Genomic DNA, 20,493 nt, shown 5'->3' on the forward strand with positions numbered 1-20,493 from the left:
AAATACTGTCCATTGTTAAGTTCATAAGTTAATGTTCTTTAACCAGGGCTGCTTCTTACTATATTCTAAACTTAGATGCTTTAAAACTTCTTAAGAGCCCTGGCTGGGTGCTTCAGTTGGTTGGAGCGTCGTCCAGTACACCAAAAGGTTTCCGGTTCTATCCTCTATTGGGGCGCATATGGGAGGCAATCAATTGATGTTTCTCTCTCACATCAATGTCTCTCTCTCTCCCTTTCTCTCTCTTTAAAAATAAAAATTAAAAAAAACAACAAACTTCTTAAGAAAACCTCAACCCAACAGATAATCTATGTTTTATTTGTAAGATCCCATAACATTTTTTAAAAAATATATTTTTATTTTTGATTTCAGAGAGGAAGAGAGAGGGAGAGAGAGAGAGAGAGAGACATCAATGATGAGAGAGAATCATTGATCAGCTGCCTCCTGCACGCCCCACACTGGGGATCAAGCCCATAACCCAGGCATGTGCCCTGACCCAGAATCAAACTGTGACCTCCTGGTCCATAGGTCGATGCTCAACCACTGAGCCGTGCCTGTTGGATGACCCCATAGCATTTTTGCTAGTATGTGGAAGGGTGGGCATTTGGGAATGTGAGCTTCAGTCTTTTCCTTTCTTTCTAGGTCCTAACACACTACCTCCAGACTCTGCAGTCAGGCCCTTATCTCCTTTTCCATTTTTCAGGCCCTTATCTCCTTTTCCATTTTGGAAGGGAAAAACCCCAGCTTCACTAGACAGCCATTCCTTTGGCTGTGCTAATCTCTCACCTTTGACCTCATTCCAATTAAAGTAAAGTTTAGATCTAAACTTCTAACTTCTACTGAGAACAAATGACTTTGTAAAAAAGCTGCTATTGGGAATTCAAAGTGTTACCTAAACCTTAAGGATTGTTAGTTGGTAGAAGAGTTGTATAACAGGCAGAAGTGTTAGATTCTATTGCTAGACTACAACAGTATGCCAGCCTGGAACTTGAACACAACTGCTTCTCTCTGAACAAAATACACTGAGTTATTTTTCATCTGCATTGTGAAGAGAGAGGTATTGCTAAACATGGGGATTACATATAACTTTGGGAAACAATGGCGTTATTTGGGTAAGCAGAGATTAATATCTACAGCTTTGTTAACAAAATGGGTTGGGACATAAAAACCCTTGTGGGTTTTTTTTTTCTTTTATAAGAAAAATGACACTTGAGAAGTTATTTTGTTGTGTAGGGCAATCATGAAAATGTATCATAGTGGCGTGTTGTGATTATGTAGATTATATGTCCATGGATAAATCATATTTAGAACACTTTAGAGTTAATAAAACTATTGTAATGTTTAATTATTTCCATTTGTTAGATCTAGAATCAGCTTTCTGTTCTCAGGTATAGACAGCTGTTTCCCAGCTTATATTTTCAGAATTCCCTTTAAATTTTGGTCACTGATTTCTTGATTTAAATTTCCAAAAGACACTAACTAAATTTTACTATTTCCCCCTCTACGTGTAGGAAAGTAATAACTGGATTATGTACAAAACACAAGTAAAATTCTGCAGAGAAGCAATTTTACTCACTCTTAAATTGAATTAAAATTGTTGCCTATTCTCTCAACTATTCTTATGTCCTTTTAATTGACATATTATCCCTAAACCAATTTTGATTTTCCACATTGATTCAAATAGTCTCCTTCATTTAGTTGAAAAGTCAATGTCTGCTCCAAAACATTAGAAAAAAGTGCAGACTTATTTCTCTTAAAACTAATTTCTAGCCATTTAAAAAGTCTGCCCATTAAACTAATAATAAAAATAAAAGAGTTGAAATCATTGTCTGAAGAATGAATCACATGTTCTTATTCTGAATTATGTTTGGAACAAAAAAAGTATAAAAGTCAATAATAATTAAATAAAATACAAGGCTCATAGTCTGAAACCTGTGGGTTGAAAGTTAAAAAACCTTAAGTGAAAAGTCAAATTTTAAGGTGCCTGAATTAACATGGAACCTAAGGACAGGACGTGAAGACATGTGGCTGGACATCCATTTGGACTTACATCTTTCCCATTCTGCACATCTTTGTCATCTTTTTCTCTCTTCAAAGACAGGTGAACTCTGAATTTCTACGTGTCCCATGAAGGGACCTCTAGAGATTGCCCACCTCTCTGTCCAAAGATGAGGAAGAGAGAACCTACTTGGCCCAACTGGGGCCATGTGACTAGGTATGGCCAGAGAGCAGTCCCCTAATTCTGCTCTAGAGAAAGGGGTTGGGAAGGTACTCAGAAATGTTTACTAAATACAACTTTCACCAACACATGTCCCTAGACTCTTTCCATTAAATAAGCATCACAGGTAATTATAGTTATTTTCTGGGGCATCTTTGCCCACTCCTTGCTTCACATGTTATTCTCCAGTAACAAAGAATTGCTTATAGTGCCATCTATTCATTCTCAGTACCCATATCCCCTAACGAAATCAATGAATTGCATGCCTAAATTCTGGTGGTCCTCTGTCTTGTATGGTTCCCTTCCAAATCTCTTTGTTCTTTAGGAGGCACGGCCAATGTTACTGCGTCCAGCAGACCTTCCCGATATCTTTGTCTTCCTGAGCTAGTTATTTTCTTTCTTTATGCTCATAACATTGTGAGGTAAATCTCTACCATCGTCAAGCTCCATTGCTTGTCATTTCCTCTTTAGGTTTTGGCATCTTTATAATGCCAGACACAGTGAGCCTGGCCTATAGTGGGCGCTCCAAAATAGCTGAATGAATATACAGATACTCTCAGTTTCCTTTTAGTTAGTGATTTGACTATCTGAAGTTAAAAGTGTGTCATTGTGTGAAAAGTATTGTCTGTATGAACCCCTTAGAAGTGTTAACAAAGAATTAGGTGTCAGGAAGTTCTTATCTAACTCCTCTTGATATACCTGCAGTTTACCTGGTGCCTAACCAGTTTAATTTCCTCTTAAAACTTCTACTGGACTTACTTGCCCATCCTTTTGGAGGCAATGTTGATCTAGTGAAGGAATGGTCAGAGCATCTGTTTATGAAATTATTTTATTTTCTCTGCATATAAACATTACTTTTCAAAGGCAATTTCATTAACTACAAACTGCAGTTCTGTGGACTTTCAACAAGTTTAATTTACAAGGTTCGCCTTGAGACATACATATTTTTCTTAGTCTTAAAGCCCATTTTTGCACTCTAGTCCTGAAGAGTTGACTACATCTCCCAAATTAGCATTAAATGCTTTCTTCGGCCCATCTCCTCTCCCCTTGACATTTTATCAGATAGGGCAACCTTGGTTAATCCTAAAAGGAAATTTTGCAAATGGTTGACTTTTGTTAATCTCAAGTTTTGAGAATAGAGGGTAAAAGAGTTTCCTCAGGTAACAGTTTTAAGCTGAGTTTTCCCTCCAAAAAAATAAAATAAAAACAACAGCAAAACCTTCAGGACCGCTTTTGGGTACATTGGGTCAGGCAGCCCCGAAAGTCCTAATAAATGAATTAGCAATTCAGAAAGGAGACCACTGAGGGGCTGATATTGATCAAGGTCAGCGACTGTTTGCCTGCGTTTGTTAGGGGGGTGGTTAATTGCGTGTCAGCCTAGGCCTGTGTCGTCTCGCTGGCGCCGGGTGCTTTTTGGATTTGCTAATTTTCGTTAAGTGTCTCTACTCGTCCCCTGTCTACCAGGAGAACTTAGCGGCTCCTACTGATCAACAGTCTGTCTGTCTGGGCTTTATTGATCACAGGGCAGGCGGCTCTTAGAGGATGCACTGGGGGGAAAGTGTGTGTGTGGGGGAGGGGAGCTGAAAGCAAACCCGAGCCTGGCCACCCTCCTTCCAGGCTCCCGGCTGGACCCCCCTCCATCGCCACACGCCAGCCAGCGGCTCTCGGCAGAAGCGCACGCCAGGGACCGTCACTTGTCCCGGGGGCTTCCAGAGCGCGCAGAGGGCAGGGGAGGGCTTTGGAAGGCGGCCACGAGGGCCCCTCGCGTGTTTCAGGGGGAACGAAAAAGAAAGCACGGGCTGGGGCGCTGGCCCAAGGCTGAGTTGTGAGGGTCTAGAGAGATAGACCCAGCGGCCCCGCGCGCCTCCCGAAGGTCAGGGACTCGCCTGCCTCCGCTAGAGGGAGCGCGGGATACAGCAATGGGGGGGCGGGGAGAGCTGCCCCGGCCAGACGCCAGCGCTGCTAGGAGCCGCTGGCAGGTCCCGCCCCGCCCGCGTCTGGGCCCGCCCCCTGGGTGAGGGATGATTGACTTGAGCCTGACAGCCAATCGGACCGCGTTGGTGCGGGCCCGGGGCGGGGCGGCGCCGGGCCGGCTCCCGGAGCGGAGCGGTATTTACGGCGCGCAGCCGGGCTGGAGGCGGCGGGCGCAGCGGGAGCCAGCGGCTGGCGGTGTCTGTGCGCGCTCGTCTTAGCAGAGCGGCCGCCGTGAGGGAGTGAATCCGAGAGCTCAACCCAGAGTGCGGCCCGAGCGGAGCAAAAGAACCGGTGCCCACAGAGTCGGCCGGCCCCCTCGTCTCCTCGGCACTCCCTCCAGCCGCCTTCCATGCTCGGGACGCTGCCTGTCCCCTCGCCCCGTCGCTGACGGCGCCCGCCTCCCCGGGCTGCACTCATGCACTGCGCGCTCCGGGAGTCGTAGGCTGCAGCTGCCCGCGGCTCCGGGACCGGCGGTGGCTCCGCGGCCGTGGGGGCGTCAATGGATCGCCATTCCAGCTACATCTTCATCTGGCTGCAGCTCGAACTCTGCGCCATGGCCGTGCTGCTCACCAAAGGTGGGTGTCCGCCGGCGGGCAGGGGCGCGCGGGGTCCCGGGCGGCCGCCCTGCGAGCCTTTGAAGCCGGCTGCCAGGGCTTTGTTAGCGGCGGGCGAGGCTGCCTCCCGCGCCAGAGCCCGCAGGTCACGGCAAGTTGCTTGTTCTTAGAAGTCGCGGTGGTGACTTCGCGGCCGACTCGGGTCGGTGTCTCGGGCCCGGCTCGTGGAGGGGCAGTCAGACCTCAGGGCAAGCGGTTGTCAAAATGTTTGTGTCCGTCTGTCTGTAGTGAACTGAAGAAGGTTTGCGGCCGGGGAGCGGGGCGGTGGTGTGGGCTCGGGCGCCGCCGCCCTGCCTGCCCCGGGGCGGGGAAGCCCTGGCCGAACCGCAGACCCCGGTCCTCAACCGCGTCGTGCCTGGGCGTGCGTCTCTGCTAGTGAGTGTGTCACTCTATTTGAATCTGTTTCTGTATTTGAGTATATCTTTGTATTTGAATATGTTTGAAAGTGCCTGTATTTGCATATGTGAGCGATTTGAGTCTGCCTCTGTATTTGAATGTGCCTCTGCTCACGAGTGTTTCTTTGGTCTCTCAGCGAGTGTCTTTGTGAACCAGCGAGTGTGTGCCTCCCCGAGTGCAGGTGTCCGGGGTGTGTCAGTGTGCAGGGGTATATGCTGTGTTCTTCTGAGCGGCTGGGAGGAGAAGGCTGTCAGTGGTCCCCATTCCCACTCACTTCGTATTTCACAGATACTACTGAAAAAACAAAAACAAAACAGCGCTTAGTTTCTTTTCCTCCCCTGCAGACTTTTACCTTTTAGTTTGAAATAATCCAAACTCCATCTAGATCTCAAGGTTTCCCCACCTACCCTGCCATGAACTACACATACATTTTTTTTTTTAATAGGAAGTGTTGTTTAGCTTTGCACCCCTCACTTTTCTCTAATTGCCATGTAGCAGGCATGAGGTTAAAGGATAAGCCAGCCCAGCAAGGATGATGTGCTACAGTATTTATTTATTTTGGAAGGAAGGGTGTAATTAACCCTAAATAACAGCCCTCTCAGCCCGAGAGGGGAGCCTCCTGGTCCTATCAAAGGCGGGCAGAGCAGGGAGGGACTGAGGCTGACATGAAGTCACAGATACCGAAACTATGTGCCTGATAATGATATAATTAGGGGATCAGAGATTTCTGACTGCTGCTGACTTCAAAAGCTTTAAAAGAAGCCAGCAGCCTCTCCTGTAGCCATCTTGACTAAAGCAGACATTTTTGTTTAATCACTACATACAGTAACAAGAGAGGGGGGGAAACAGAAGAGCATTGTTCACCGTTTCAAAAGACCAGTCCCCTTTCTGGCCTTTTGTATGCCACAGGAAGAAACTTTATGAAACAACAGAAATATAGTTTTAATACAATAATACAAAAGTTAATTCAACTTGCTCAAATGTGGCTCCAATTTTATAAAAAAGTCGTTAGAACTTTTCTAGTTACCTGTCAAAATTTTATTAGACTGTTTCAGGTCATTGAAAATACAGTATGTTAAATAGGCTCTCATAAACATTCAAGCAGCATTTCACTTGCATTCAGTTTTTTTTTTTCCTGCATGAGGTCTGAGGTGAATAGGATCAAAAGTGACTTTTAATCTGTTTTATTTCAACCGTAAATCTCTATATGGAATTTGTCAGACTAGGGACCTATAGTTATCATCAACCACATAATACCAGTGAGCTTCATGCAAAAAATCAAGCTGGAAAGAGGAGCAAACCTCTGTAAAGCAAGCTCCTATCTTGAAGGTCTTCCTGGAGAAGGGTCTTGGGCCCAGACAAAGGACAGGGAGTGCAGATACAGAAATTTAGAATAGCAGCAAGACCTCCAGCTTTGGATCGTTAAACCCAGCTTGCCGAAGATCTACATATAGTTGGCTAGTCTTTTTAGAACTGAAGCATTAGCAGCCTCTGGTGAAAACTGAGCATGCCATACGGTGGCCTGGAATTTGGACAGATAATTAAATGAGACACCTTACTCAGGCATTCACAGAGAGGAGGAAAGGTGAGGGCAGGAAGAGGGGTTTAGTTTCAGAGTGGCGGTTTCAGTAACTAGACAGAACTTCAGATTGGGAAGCTGGAGAGAGGCGTGTGCATTCATTTAATTTACAGCAACGTTAGCTGTGGCATGTGACAATGACTGGAGCCCACTGGGTTGGAAATCATATTAGTGATAACTCTGAGACTCAGCTTATTTCAACTAGAAATTGATGTTAAAAGCCTCAGATCTTACATTGCAGCAAAATGTTAACAGTGACTCACAAAATAAGTTTTATAAAGGAAACTTTAATCACTTCCTGTAGAAAAATTTGAGGTTTCCTTAAGGATTTGTCATTGACCCAGCAGAGAGGATTTTCAGATTCAGTGTTTCCCCTTTTAGATCCCATGTTGAATTACATGGACAACTGGGGGGCTAGGGGGAGGAGAAGTTAGCCTTGCAGTTTTACATTCTCCCCTCCACCCCCAGATTTATGACTTTCCATTTGGGCTGAAAGAAATTGACTTTGGCAAGCAAACCACTAATTGTAAACTGCCTAGTTCCTGTTTTACAATATACTAAAAGCTCCTCTGCATGAAAAGATCTTTATAGGCAAAGTTTGCCTTTTCTAGAGAGGTTGCAAATAGCTGCCCAGTTTCATAGTTTTAAAACCTCCTGACTGGAGCAGTTTCTAGATTGTTGTGTTTCTAGTTAATAACTTTATAAAGTGTTAGCTAAAGCTCTTAAATCTTGGCACAGCCCCTCGAGGTAGTAAACAATTCAGTAGTTCCGATCAAATATTTATACTGACAAAATAAAAAAGCTTAGCATTTTCATTTTGTATGGTCATGTAGGATTAAATGAGTAAATGATGTAATTTTACCTTATTGTAGGAGAAATTATTGTGATGATTATTTTCCTTCACAAACAAAAGTATTATTTTTAATTACTTACTTAACGGAAACCTAAATTGAACTTTGATTCTCTGCTACTGGGGTTAATACATTTCTAAAATTGTATTTAACTGGGTTGAAATTAAAGCACAGGCATACACAAAGGGCTTTCCCAGTCTGCATGGTCTACTGTTGTTGTAAGCACTCAGCTGAATATTCTAAAAGTGCCTTTGAGCTTGGGATTTAGCATTCACTTAAGCTAAGCAGACGCATGATCTGGTCTCTGAAGCAGTTTGATGCAATTTCTCATTGTTTTCAGGTGAAATCAGATGCTACTGTGATGCTGCCCACTGTGTGGCAACTGGCTATATGTGTAAATCTGAGTTGAGTGCCTGCTTCTCTAGGCTTCTTGATCCTCAGAACACAAATTCCCCCCTCACCCATGGCTGCCTGGACTCTCTCGCAAGCACAGCAGACATCTGCCAAGCCAAACAGGCACAAAACCACTCTGGCACCGCCATACCCACATTGGAATGCTGTCATGAAGATATGTGCAATTACCGAGGGCTGCATGACGTTCTCTCTTCTCCCAAAGGAGAGGCCTCAGGTAGGTAGTAGCGCTTTCTAACCAAATGCTTGCCTGATCTATATAGTTTTGTGACAGCCAAGACTTTATATGTCTGCTATTGATTTTGTTGTTAATCTAATTAGAGACAGCAGAGGGAGAAGAATGGCTGAATGCAAAAATGCATCTCTCTTGAGTAGCTTTTATGTCTGCTTGAGCATTAGATGTCTGTCTACATAATAGGTTTTGCCTGTTTTTTCAAGTTGGAAGACATTAAAAGACCACTAATACTCCGTAATGAGAGTCTGTAAACAGATGTTTTTGTAATCTTTTGCATTGTTTTTGCAACATTTATTTTCTAAATATTGTTGACTTAATTGTCGGCTATAATTGGGGTGCCTGGTTTAAAATGGATAGATGAGCTTGAATATGTACAGGAGAGAGGTTAACATAGTTCTGCTTGTGCTCCTTTAGGGCAAGGAAACCGGTATCAGCATGATGGTAGCAGAAACCTCATCACCAAAGTGCAGGAGCTGACTTCTTCCAAAGAGCTGTGGTTCCGGGCAGCGGTGATTGCTGTTCCAATTGCTGGAGGGCTGATTTTAGTGCTGCTTATTATGTTGGCCTTGAGGATGCTGCGAAGTGAAAACAAGAGACTGCGGGATCAGCGGCAACAGATGCTCTCCCGTTTGCACTACAGCTTTCACGGACACCATTCCAAAAAGGGGCAGGTTGCAAAGTTGGACTTGGAATGCATGGTGCCGGTGAGTGGGCACGAGAACTGCTGTCTGACCTGTGACAAAATGAGACAAGCAGACCTCAGCAATGACAAGATCCTCTCTCTCGTTCACTGGGGCATGTATAGTGGGCACGGGAAGCTGGAATTTGTATGACCGTGTCTTATCTGAACTGAGCTTCTTGGACGCTTGAAGGCCTTTGAGTTCCGCTGGACAGGAGCACTTTATCTGAAGAAAAACAAACTCATGTAATCAACTTTGAGAGACAAAATGACCTCTGCAAACAGAATCTTGGATGTTTCTTCTGAAGGATTATTTGCACAGACTTGCATACAGTCAAATGTATTTTTTGCTTTGAAATGATAAAAAGCAAAGAGAAGACTATGTACACACTGTTACCAAGGTGATTTGCATCTGAGGGAGCTGGAATGAGTACCTAAATAAACTAAAATGTGTTGTATGTAAGCTCCTACATCTTGATTTATTGTAAAGATTTAAAAATATATATCTATATTTTTGTCTGAAATTGAGCAGTGTCTTGTCATAAATTAAAAACTAAGTGGGAAGTGTAAGACACTACATGTTAATTATATAAATGAAAATCTGTTGCTCAGACAAGGGTCTAACTATAGGATTTGGCTTGATCTTCCTTTGTGTTTTTTTAAAAAAACTAGACCAAAATCTTTTTTATTCTTACATGCATATATGTAATTCTACAGCATGTAGAATATCTAAATGGACTGCCCATCATTTAGTGTCTTACTCACATTTTTTGTTTGGATCATTCTGGTTTTTAACTTTTATCTAAGAGAAATCTTAAGCATATTTATACCAGGTCAGATATGATTGATCTGTTACTGAAGTTGCCTTAGCAAGTCTACTATTACTTATCAACTTGATCCACTTGCTCTTTAATACTTTTAAATATGTCTACCTCCAACCAGGAAAAAAAACACCTAAAGTAAACTTTTTTTGGTAAAGTTAGTCACTGCCTACTTCTACTGTTTACTCTGTCTCTAACCGAATTAAATATTTTGGACTCCAAGTTAGCCAAACTTTATTGTACCATGCTCCCAGTTTTCAAAACGTCTTTAAACAAAGTGTTATACTAACATTTTATCTTATTTTTGACTTCTGAAATTTTAGAAAGGTTTTCCATAGTGAACACTATATGTCAATTGAGATTTAAATAACACACAGTGCTTCTAGTTTTTCTTCTCCAAATGATCCTTTTATTAACATAACCAAACAAAACATTGACTTTAACCACTAACTTAATACACCGGTGTTTCCGCTCCTGTAGGACTTTCTGTCTGGCAACACTGCCCAGCCTGAGTTTAAACCCATGTCACATTTGTGTACCTTTCTCCCCAAATGGATCTTTTTAATCGTAAATAAGAATAATTTGCCATGTAGGGTTTTCCCTCAATTCTTTTGTATATTGGAAACTTTTGCTTAATTAACCTATTGCCTACATATTTGAGTATGGGGTTTTCTTTTATGAATATTATAGAGTTTTAAAAAAAATATCGTTTGGAATATTTTATGATGAGTATAATTTGGGTCCCTGAAGACAGATGCAGTAGCCAAGCTCATTGAAGAATCAGAATTGAAAGGACTAATCTAAAAATGAATAGTTAGATTATTTAATAGTTAATAGACCACAGCCCAAATAAATTAGGTTATGGAATAAATATGCATCTTAATAAATGACAGATTTGTTTTGTGCTTTTTGAGATTGACAGTTTGTGCATTCATGCCTTAACAATTTATAAGATGTGTTAAGTTTTATGTGTGTCAATTTTTGAGGGAGCCAAAGAATTGTTTAACCTAACTATTGATCAAGATTGCCATTGATAAAATTTCTCCCCTCACCTTCGCTTTCTAACTCTATGTCAAAGTATAGTTTTTCCACTTAGATTAAAAGACTTTCTCCTTGTGCCTTCTCATTTCATATACAACACCACACAAGTTCAATGATGCTTTAATTAGCCAGCCTTTATTTCACTTCTGTAGAGTTATTTCCTTCTGCTTGCCCTGCTATTCTCTATTCATTCCATTTCTCCCAAGTACCAGGTAACAAAGAACTCATCAATCCATTAGGAAATATAGCAATGAAGGATTTAAATTCATGTGCTTAGAAACACTTGGAAATCAATAAATTCCATATTCCAGGAAAGGCCTGGGTCCAGGCTAAAGCTAAAATCACACAACTTTAATGCAAGGTGAGTGCAGTGTCTTCACTTGGTTCTATGTTTCTTCATCTGGATCTTGTTCTTTATACTGTAAATTCATGAGACTGTTTGCATGTCCCTTTTCGGTGGGGTGGTGGCACTGTGCCCATGCTCTGTCAGACTGGGTGTTGTGGTGCTCATGTTCCTGCCACTTAATAGACTGGCCCTGTCTCTTTTGCTAATAACAATCCTCTTCTTTTAAATCCTGTCATTCACTTAGTATTTGCACATGTCTTAAAGTCAGATCTAGGCATAACTTGGCTTTTCAATGAAAATATTGCAGGTTTCCCAACATTGATTTTTACTAAGAACTAAATATAGTTTCTACTTTTGCTTTCCTATGAGAGTGTAGAAGATGCCAAGAATGGAGATAAAGGACCCTTCATGAAATAACTACCTACCTGATTCAGTGATGTAAGAATGGTAATGACTGGTTTATTTGTTTTTCCCTCATAGAGATGTTTACTGTTACTTTGAGGTGTCAGTACAAGGCTGGGCTAACCAGGAACAGCCCTTGTTTAATATTGACATAAAACTCCCCCATTTCTAAGTGTAAATTTGCCCAAACCAGAGACAAATGGGACCAAATTTGCCATGTTTCTGTATCTACACCCCTTACATTTTATCCCTTTAAAAAAAATTGATCTGAACATGGTTATGTCTTTTATGTTACTCCCCCGCCCCTTATTTTGAATGGCTCAGAGGCTTTCTAGAAATTGACTAATGTGTCTCTAATTTCTGCTGAACTGATTTTATTAAAAACACCACACCATAGGGGGTTTGACCTTCTAAAATACCAAATGTGTCTGCTTTAGAAAATCACAAAACTCGCCTCTGAAGAGCTCATAAATCTGGTTTCAATGTGAGTTGATTATAGGCTACAAGCTTGAAAGCAGTGGCATCTAGTATCATGAATCTGAAACTAGCCTTTTGGGGGCCAAGACAGCTTTTTTCCCTTATAATCTCTGTGTCAGTTCAAATAACTAAACTTCTAAAAGTTGCCTGGTGTGATGAGGCTGAGCTCACAGGATAGTAGTCAAGCTCACTTTGGAGTCTCACAGACTGGGTTCAAAGGCTGTCTTTGTCCCTAATAGCTGTGTGAACTTGGGCAAATGACTAGAGCTCTTAGAATACTAAGTTTTGTTACCTATAAAATGGGATCAATGATAATACTTTATTATGAGATTATTAGGAGGAAATAGCGGCCCAACTTCCCTCAAAATTTGAGAACTTGTGCCTGTTATTTACCTGACTTTTTCATATCTCAGATCTTTGCATATTTGAGATTTGAAAGCCCTTTAGTCACCTGCAGGCTGGATTTAGTATTTTTAATATTTGCTTTAAATTTATTGTTTTTAGTCTCATATCTACTAATTATGTTGGTTTGTAATTATTTACTTTTGGAATAATCTAAGTGGCTACTAATAACATTTTAATTTGATATAGGTATTTTGTTTTTTGATGTTTGGCAGAACGAAGTTCTTTTAGAGTTTCAGCTGTTCTGGATGGTTAACCCATTGAGAAAACCAAGAGTAAAGTTAAGTGACAGATAATGTTTCAGAATTGCTTGAACAGTTTGTGTCTGATTGATGTATTCTGGACAAGTGGTACCATCAATTACAATTTGCCCCACAGGTGTTCACAACAAAATACAAATAGTTCCAAAACTAGTTTTAGGGACTTTATAAATTTGGGGGCGGGGCAGGGGGCTACTTAGTGAAAAATCCATTTAATTTCCCTGGATGAAGTTAATTTAGTTACTTTGTTTATCACAGTTGTAATGGAAAAAAATAACTGATCCAGAGACCAACTCACTCCCTGTACCCAATTCAGAATGTTAAATTCTTCCTCACTCTGTTGACTTAAAAGGCACATTGGTGATCTGAGAATTTGAGACTCAAAGAAATAATGAAATTAAATGTTCTTTCAAATTTCTACAACTCTTTATTTGGCGTACAGGTTTAGACTTTATACATGTCCTTTTTAATTTGCTAACACAGCACCATTCTGCAGCTTAGTGATGTAATTCACTTGTCTGCCATTCTAGAAATTTGGAGATGGAAGTGGGAAGGTGATAAGCTGAGGTTAATCAGGGGTTTAATTCTTGCAACAAGACAGCAATTTTCCAATGGATCTGCTTTGGGGAGTTTCGAAGTATTTATTACTAGAGGAGGCCTACTAGCCATATTTCTGCAAACTTTCCCCATTCTATGAATATGAAAAGCATAACCAGAAGGGCATTGACCTCCATCTTGGGAGATACTTTGGGTGAGCAGTTAGATAATATCTCAAGGTATTTGTCATTCCTCAAGATGTAAGGGATTCATTCTATCAGGAGGCCAGTGGCCAGATGGCCTCTCGGGGGCTATTTCACACTGTGTTTGGCTACTGTTATCTTATAGATTAGATTGATGTTGGACTAAATCTGAGTAGAACCCTAGAAAGATGAGTTGATAATTATTTATTGCATCCCATGTGTACACAGTTATGCCATGCTAGTCCAATAGTCTTTGTAATTCTGGAATAATTTTGCACTTAACAATTTTCTGTGTTAATATAAGTAGATGATGGAATTTATGAGCAGTCAGCAATTTGTTTTTAGATGTGAAGACTACATTAGTTGTGATGAATTAATAAAGTCAGAGGCTGTTGTGTAAATTTACTCTGAAAGATCTCAAATTACAAACCTAATGGAACAAAAATTGTTTTAGCAGTTAAAACCAAGAGAAATACAGAAAGCTCTTTATCCTTCAACTCTTCCTCTTGGAATTTCCCCCAGGGAACTGATGAGGACAGTGGAAAAACACCACACTTGTAAAAGCAGTTGCTTACTTTTCAAGTGTTGGAATTCCAATTTGAAGAATTTTTTACTAAATTTAATGGATGTGATTTTGATACCATAGACTTCACAGTTGAGTTGGTAAATGGGGTATTTCTCATCTGGATTTAGGGATTACTCCCAGTCAGGCGCGGGGTGGGCTGGTGGGGGTGGGGTGGGGGGTCCAGGATCAGTAACCTCTGAATGTTTCCACAATCCAAGCAAAGGAGAGCATGAGATGAAGGACAGATTAAGGCCTCTTGTCATCAAACCTCTGAATTCAGATTGTCAATAAATACACAAATGCTTCTTTCTCATTTGTTTCTCTATCCTAAACTATTATTTTATAGATTTTTATATATATTTTTCTTTGGGGGGCCTAAAGGAAAACAAATTGCTAGTGAAGGGAGTTGAGGAGAAATAATTCAAATGGATCTGAAAATTAATGAAGCATTGCTAAGGTCAACCTGCTCAGCCTACCTTTTAAATTAGCAGCCTCCAAGCTAATTTAAGCCAATAAGTATGTCATCATTTCCTATTAAACTAAGAGTTGCATTTTCATTTAAGTATTGTAAAATACCCAAAGTTTTTATCAAATATTGTTTTTCTAAGGAGGCAAGAACAAGCCACTGAGAGTTTTGTTGGTCCAAAAGGTGAATAACCTGGACTCAGCAGGCTGACTTAGCATTTCAACTTCAGCAGCTTGTCACAGCTACACTGGGGCAAACTCTCTTTACTTCTCCTGAATGAACCTCTGACTAGAGGCTATAATTAAAGCAACAGTTTGCTGCATCTTTCATTCAAGGACACACCAAAAGTTATAAATTACCTTTCCCCCCCTCAAACACTTAGCATCTTCATTTGAAGATTACTTTTTAATCTCAAAACTCAAAGGGCTGTTATACATCCATACATTTACAGTTTTGTAATTTAGACTTTTATGTATGTTGCTTTTATATTATTATATAATGTTCTCTTAAGAAAATTACTTATTCATAGATAACTTAAAATAATCAAAGATAAATTTTAAAATATGTGTGTGTGGTGGGGATGATCATTCATGTCTTTCCAAACTTTATGTTGTTTCTAGTTTCTCACATTCCATGTATTTATTTAAAAAAAAATATATATATATAAAATTTCTTATGACCCCTGGCTCAAACCAATGTCAACCTGCTTCCAGTAGTGTTTGTTAAAAATATGAATAAAAGTGTGGAAAAGAGAAACCCCATTTCTTTAAAAGCAGCACTATTGTCAGCATTTCCAAAGGCAAACTTCTTTGCTGGAAAGAGGAAAACTTATTCTCTCTGCAAAACCTGGTGGAGCAGTGATCACGCTTGATTCGAAGCTCAGAGTCCTCTGGGATTCTTCTCTTCTGGCCACCAATTTCTCAGGCTGACATAGCTCAGAGTTGGTGCTGCTTTAGAATGCTGTCTGAAGGGGGATTTGCATGTCCATCAGGGATCGCTAAATGTCAAGGGTCATTTCCCTGGCCTGACACTTGATTGTGAAGCAGGTTTAGAAGTAAATCTTTCAAGGGGCTGGATTGTGACAAACACTATAGTCAGACAATAAAACCCGACCTCCTCAACCATCTTGTTTAACAATGGGAGGTTGGTTGTTGGTATTAGTATGCAAATTGTAGTGAGTAGCTAACAGGTTGCTTTGAAATGCTCAATTTGTTTATCCTGATCTTCTCTTTGTGGGCAGATTTATGGAGCTCTTTTTCATGGTTCTCAGCAATGAATTAGGTCCATCAGAGTCCACAGCCTTTTCATTAACTCCAGTTGGGCTGCAGGAGCGGAAATGCTCTGCTGCTGCTTGGAGGGACCTGCTGGGAAGCCGCTGGCTCAAGAAGTTCTGGAGATAAATGCTCTCAGACTGGGGCTGAGCCACACACACACACACAAAAAAAACTAAAAGGAAAGAAAACAACAACAACAACTTCTCTCTTTCAATATCTATCATAATGAATACCTCGTCTGGAAAAAAAAAATCAGCCATTTCTTTGGTTTCATCTTCCTACCTCTTCTGGGAAAATGCCCTTCCCTCCTTGGCCCAAAGGAAGACCTGTCATTGAATCTCTCACTAAGGCTGAGTCTTTGTATGAACCTGTTTTGGTCAAAGGCATTTGTTCAAAGTACTCATCCTAACATTTTTCTCGTCTTTATGAGATGCGAGTGTGAGCTTTTGGGTTCATTGTCTTGAGAAGTCCAGGAATGAATTCATGGACAAGAGGGGTAAGCAAAAGGGAAGGGAAATTTATTACAGTGAAAGTAACAAAGCTCTCAGCATGCAAGAAAGGTCCCAAAGAGGGTTGCTGCAGAAGCTCACTAGTCTAGGAGTTTATATTTCCTGCTCTTGCCCTCTATTGGCTCTTTCAAAAAAAGCACCAGCCAACCTCCTTTTCCCTCATCTCCCGGCTTTTAGTTTCCACTCTTGGGTTCAGGGGGAAGGGCAGCTCTATGATTGACTGGTACATTCCTCCTATCTTGCTCACATCCTGACCATCTGGGTCATCTCCACTTTATCTACCATCTTCCCTCCCCGAGGCCCTTACCCTAAACTGATCCCATCTAACTCCTCTGTGCCCCTCTGATTGGGACGACCTGGCTGCTTCCTGCTGAGTGGGAACGCTGTCAGAAGCCTGGCAGTCAGGGTTCTGTCAGGAGAGGACGATCAAGGGCCTCGGAAAATCAGGTTATCCATGCGGGGTTCCATTTCCATAACCATCTGTAATTTGAAGGATTCTAGGCGAGAAAGCACAAATTTAACTAAGAGGTTACAAATGCGGGATCCACAGCCTGAGAGGAGCTAGAGCCAAAGAGGGTCTGGAGCTCAGGGCCAAAAGCCGAGGAGGCCCAGGAGGAGGAGCTGGAGGAGGAGACCGGGGCTGAGGGTCTCCCCCAACCCCTGCCCACCACTGGCAGCCCCAGCACCCAAGAGAACCAGATGGTGGGAGCCGGCCCCCAGGGGCCAGTTTGGCCCCTCAGCCCCTTTCTCCGCTCTGAGTCCTTGGCTGCATGTGCCCTGCCCACAGCAGCCGTCTCAGCAACAGTCGTGACAGTGGCTGAGCCTGGCGGCACAGACCCCGACAGAGATACCCCCCTCCTCCCTTGGCCTCAAGAATCCTTTTACTGACCATCAAGCCTGCTTCTTGGGAGGTGGACAGTAGTGGGGATGGCCACCCCCCATCTCAGCCCACTCCTGAGTCCCTTGACTTTTATATTCTGACTCCAAGGTATTGTTCAGACCTCAGCTCCTGGGGGCCAGCCCCTGGAGTCCCCCTCCCTGGTAGCCTCTAACCAGCATTCCCAGACACCTGAGGCAGATGGACAGATGGATGGGCAGGGGGACAGGGGTGGCTGGGGCTGGGCCAGCACCGTTCCAGAGACAAGGCCAGTGCATAGCAAACTCGGAAACTCTCCTCTCCCTCGCCCCAGTTCCGGCCCAGGCCAGGTCAGGCCACACTAACCTCCCCTCCCTCTCACTATCCCCTTGCCCTTCCTCACTGTCCTCTCGCCTTCCTCTCCCTTCTCCTGACTGATCCACCCAGGAGACCACATAGCTGTGCTCACAGTGTCTTTTAAATGGTTCGGTTGGGGAGCTATCAGGGCTCCCTGCAATCTGAAGAAAGCTTTTGGTGCTTGTCATCACAGCCACTGGACCTTCTCTCCCTGTCCCGCCCTGTCTCCTTTCCTCCTGGGTTCATGTTGTAATAAAACAAGATTGTTTGTAGGTAATTAATTTGTTCAAAAGAAAACAAAAAGCAAAACAAGAAACTTGGTTCCAGCTGAAGCCTATTTTAATTTAATTTTATTATTTTCCTCTTGTTAGAAATAAAACCCTTAGCAACGTTAAAAAAAAAAAAAAATTCAGGGTCCAAAAATTAGGAGGAATGCTACAGAGACCGGGGCTGGGGGGGGGAGGGGGGGGCGGTGGGGGGGGTGGAGAGGGGCTAGAAAGAGTAGGAGCCAAGTTATGCTAGGCCAGCGGTTCTCAACCTGTGGGTCGTGACCCCTTTGGGGGTCGAACGACCCTTTCACAGGGGTGGCCTAAGACCATTGGAAAACACATATATAATTACATAATTACATATTGTTTTGTGATTAATCACTATGCTTTAATTATGTTCAATTTGTAACAATGAAAATACATCCTGTATATCAGATATTTACATTACGATTCATAACAGTAGCAAACTTACAGTTATGAAGTAGCAACGAAAATAATTTTATGGCTGGGGGTCACCACAACATGAGGAACTGTATTAAAGGGTCGCGGCATTAGGAAGGTTGAGAACCACTGTGCTAGGCAGCCAGGAAGAGAGAAACTGCCCGATGTCCCTGCCCTGTTGGGTTTGTACTTACGCAGCCATTCTGCTTGATCATAGATTTTCCTTATCTTTGTCTCCAGGAGGTGGGAGTTACTGATATAAGTACAGTAGGTTTTGTTTATAACCACTCAGACTCCTCCTTGTTATGCAAGAGTTGATCAAGGGCTAAAAGATTATCTAAGACTACATTAGCTAAGGAATCCAAGGATTTAGCAATTCCTGCTCTGGCGGCCAGGTCAGCTAGCCTATTTCCTTCCATGACCTCATCGGCTCCTCTTTGGTGATCTTTGCAATGTATAACAACTACCTCTGAGGGGAGGTATACTGAGGACAGAAGCTAATCAACCTCTTTATGATGTTTAACAGGGGATCCATTAGCTATCAAGAAATGTCTTTCCTTCCAGATGGCAGCATGGGCATGGAGGACTGAGAAAGCATATTTAGAGTCAGTATGCTAGGATATGTTTACTCCCTTGCCCTCGCCGAGCTCTAATGCTCTTGTAAGGGCGATCGGCTCGGCTAACTGAGCACTAGTACTGGGAGAAAGGGGAGTGCTCTCCAGAGTGGTGGTGAGGGTAATCACAGTGTACCCAGCCTTACGCGCCCCATGTTCCATGAAGGAGCTTCCATTCATGAACAGGGTTAGATCAGGACTTTCTAAGGGAGTCTCCCTTAAGTCTTCTCTGGCTGCATAGGTTTGGAGTACTACCTGTTCACAGTCACGCTTTGTATTTCTTTTTCTTCCAAGAGGAAGGTGGCTGGGTTTAAAGAGGGCCACGTTTTTATTTTATTTGGACTATAGGTTCCTCTAATAGTAGTGCCTGATATTTGAGAAGACAGCTAACTGAAAGCCATGAGCTTCCTTTGGAGGATAGTAAAGCTGTGATATTAAAGCGAGTACGAACCGTCAGGCCCTTTCCTAAGGTTAACTTGGTGGCCTCTGGAACCAGCAGCACCACAGTAGCCTCCGCCCGCAAACAGGCGGGCCAGCCCTTGGCCACAATGTCCGGTTCTTTACTCAGATATCTCACTGGCTGTTGAGCAGGGCCTCAGGCTTGGGTCCATACTCCTAAGGCCATCCCTCCTTTCAGTGACCTATAGGTTGAGTTCTTGCCCTGTGGGGAGCCTCAAGGCTGGGGCTTAGAGGAGCGCCTCCTTGAGCTGGTTAACTGCTAGCTTGGATTCAGGCTCCCATTCAATAAATTGGCCTTCATTCTTTTGAGTCTCTTTCATTAAAGGTCTGGTTATTTCTCCATATCCTGGGATCCAAAGTCTAAAGAATCCCGTTTTCCTCAGAATCCTCTTAATTCCATGGGTATCCGAGGGAGTGGGAAGGAAGAGATGGTTCTGCTCCTGTCTTCCCCTAATGCCCTGGTGCCTGTGGTCAGGTTTAGCCCTAAATACTTTATGGAGGTCTTGCAGAGCTGGGCCTTGGTCCTTGAGACCTTATACTCTTTCTCAGCCAAGAAATCAAGCAAAGCTGTGTGTCTTCCTGTGAAATTTCCTCCAAGAGGAAAATATCACTTACATACCTTACTCTGTGGGTAAGTAAACTTATTTAAATCTTGTGCTAGTGCTTGGCCAAACAAATGGGGGCTATCCCTAACCCCTGGGGCAGAACAGTCCAAGTTAGCTGGGTGGATTGGTCAGAGGGATCCTCAAATCAAAGACATATTGTGAGCCAGGTCAAGGGGAATACAGAAAAAAGCATCCTTGAGGTCCAATACCGTAAAACATTCAGAGTCACCAGGGATTTGAGACATCAAAGTATATGGATTAGGAACTACGGGGTGTAAGGGTACCACCACCTCATTTATCAGGTGGAGATCCTGTGCCAGTCTCCATTCCCTGTTGGGTTTTTGTATTCCCAAGATGGGGGAGTTGCATGGGCTTTTATAGGGCTTAAGAAGACCCTGTGTTTTCAGGTTTTCCATAATTACTTGTATACCTTTTTAGACTCAGGCTTCAGGGGGGTACTGCTTCTGGTGGGGAAGGAGGTTGGGTCCTTGAGATGTATGTCCCGTCCCACCTTTCCTTGCGTAGCCATACTTCTGCGTTGATCTCAGTTTCAATTAGGGGCAGGCATAACACCTGCTCTGGGGCTATATATATTGTAGCACCCAATTGAGCTAATATATCTGGCCCCAAAAGAG

At 42.7% G+C, this 20,493-nt stretch overlaps 1 protein-coding gene across 1 annotated transcript; it reads left to right on the plus strand.

Moving 5' to 3' along the window:
* Window positions 1-4,350: 4,350 nt before the first annotated feature.
* On the plus strand, window positions 4,351-9,478 carry BAMBI (BMP and activin membrane bound inhibitor). Its single transcript, XM_070428605.1, has 3 exons — window positions 4,351-4,764; window positions 7,970-8,257; window positions 8,690-9,478. Exons 1-3 carry the CDS (start codon window positions 4,689-4,691, stop codon window positions 9,106-9,108), a joined length of 783 nt encoding a protein of 260 aa, XP_070284706.1. The 5' UTR covers window positions 4,351-4,688; the 3' UTR covers window positions 9,109-9,478.
* Window positions 9,479-20,493: the final 11,015 nt, after the last annotated feature.

The sequence above is a fragment of the Myotis yumanensis genome, unplaced genomic scaffold (assembly GCF_028538775.1).
Source record: "Myotis yumanensis isolate MYYU_CA2020_CCGP unplaced genomic scaffold, mMyoYum1.0.hap1 SCAF_1, whole genome shotgun sequence".
NCBI lineage: Eukaryota > Metazoa > Chordata > Mammalia > Chiroptera > Vespertilionidae > Myotis > Myotis yumanensis.

Coding starts and splice junctions, on each gene's coding strand:
- BAMBI (XM_070428605.1), top strand. CDS start 4,689: ATGGATCGCCATTCCAGCTACATCTTCATCTGGCTGCAGCTCGAACTC. Junction 4,765..7,969: donor GGCCGTGCTGCTCACCAAAG/GTGGGTGTCCGC, acceptor CATTGTTTTCAG/GTGAAATCAGATGCTACTGT. Junction 8,258..8,689: donor TCCCAAAGGAGAGGCCTCAG/GTAGGTAGTAGC, acceptor GTGCTCCTTTAG/GGCAAGGAAACCGGTATCAG.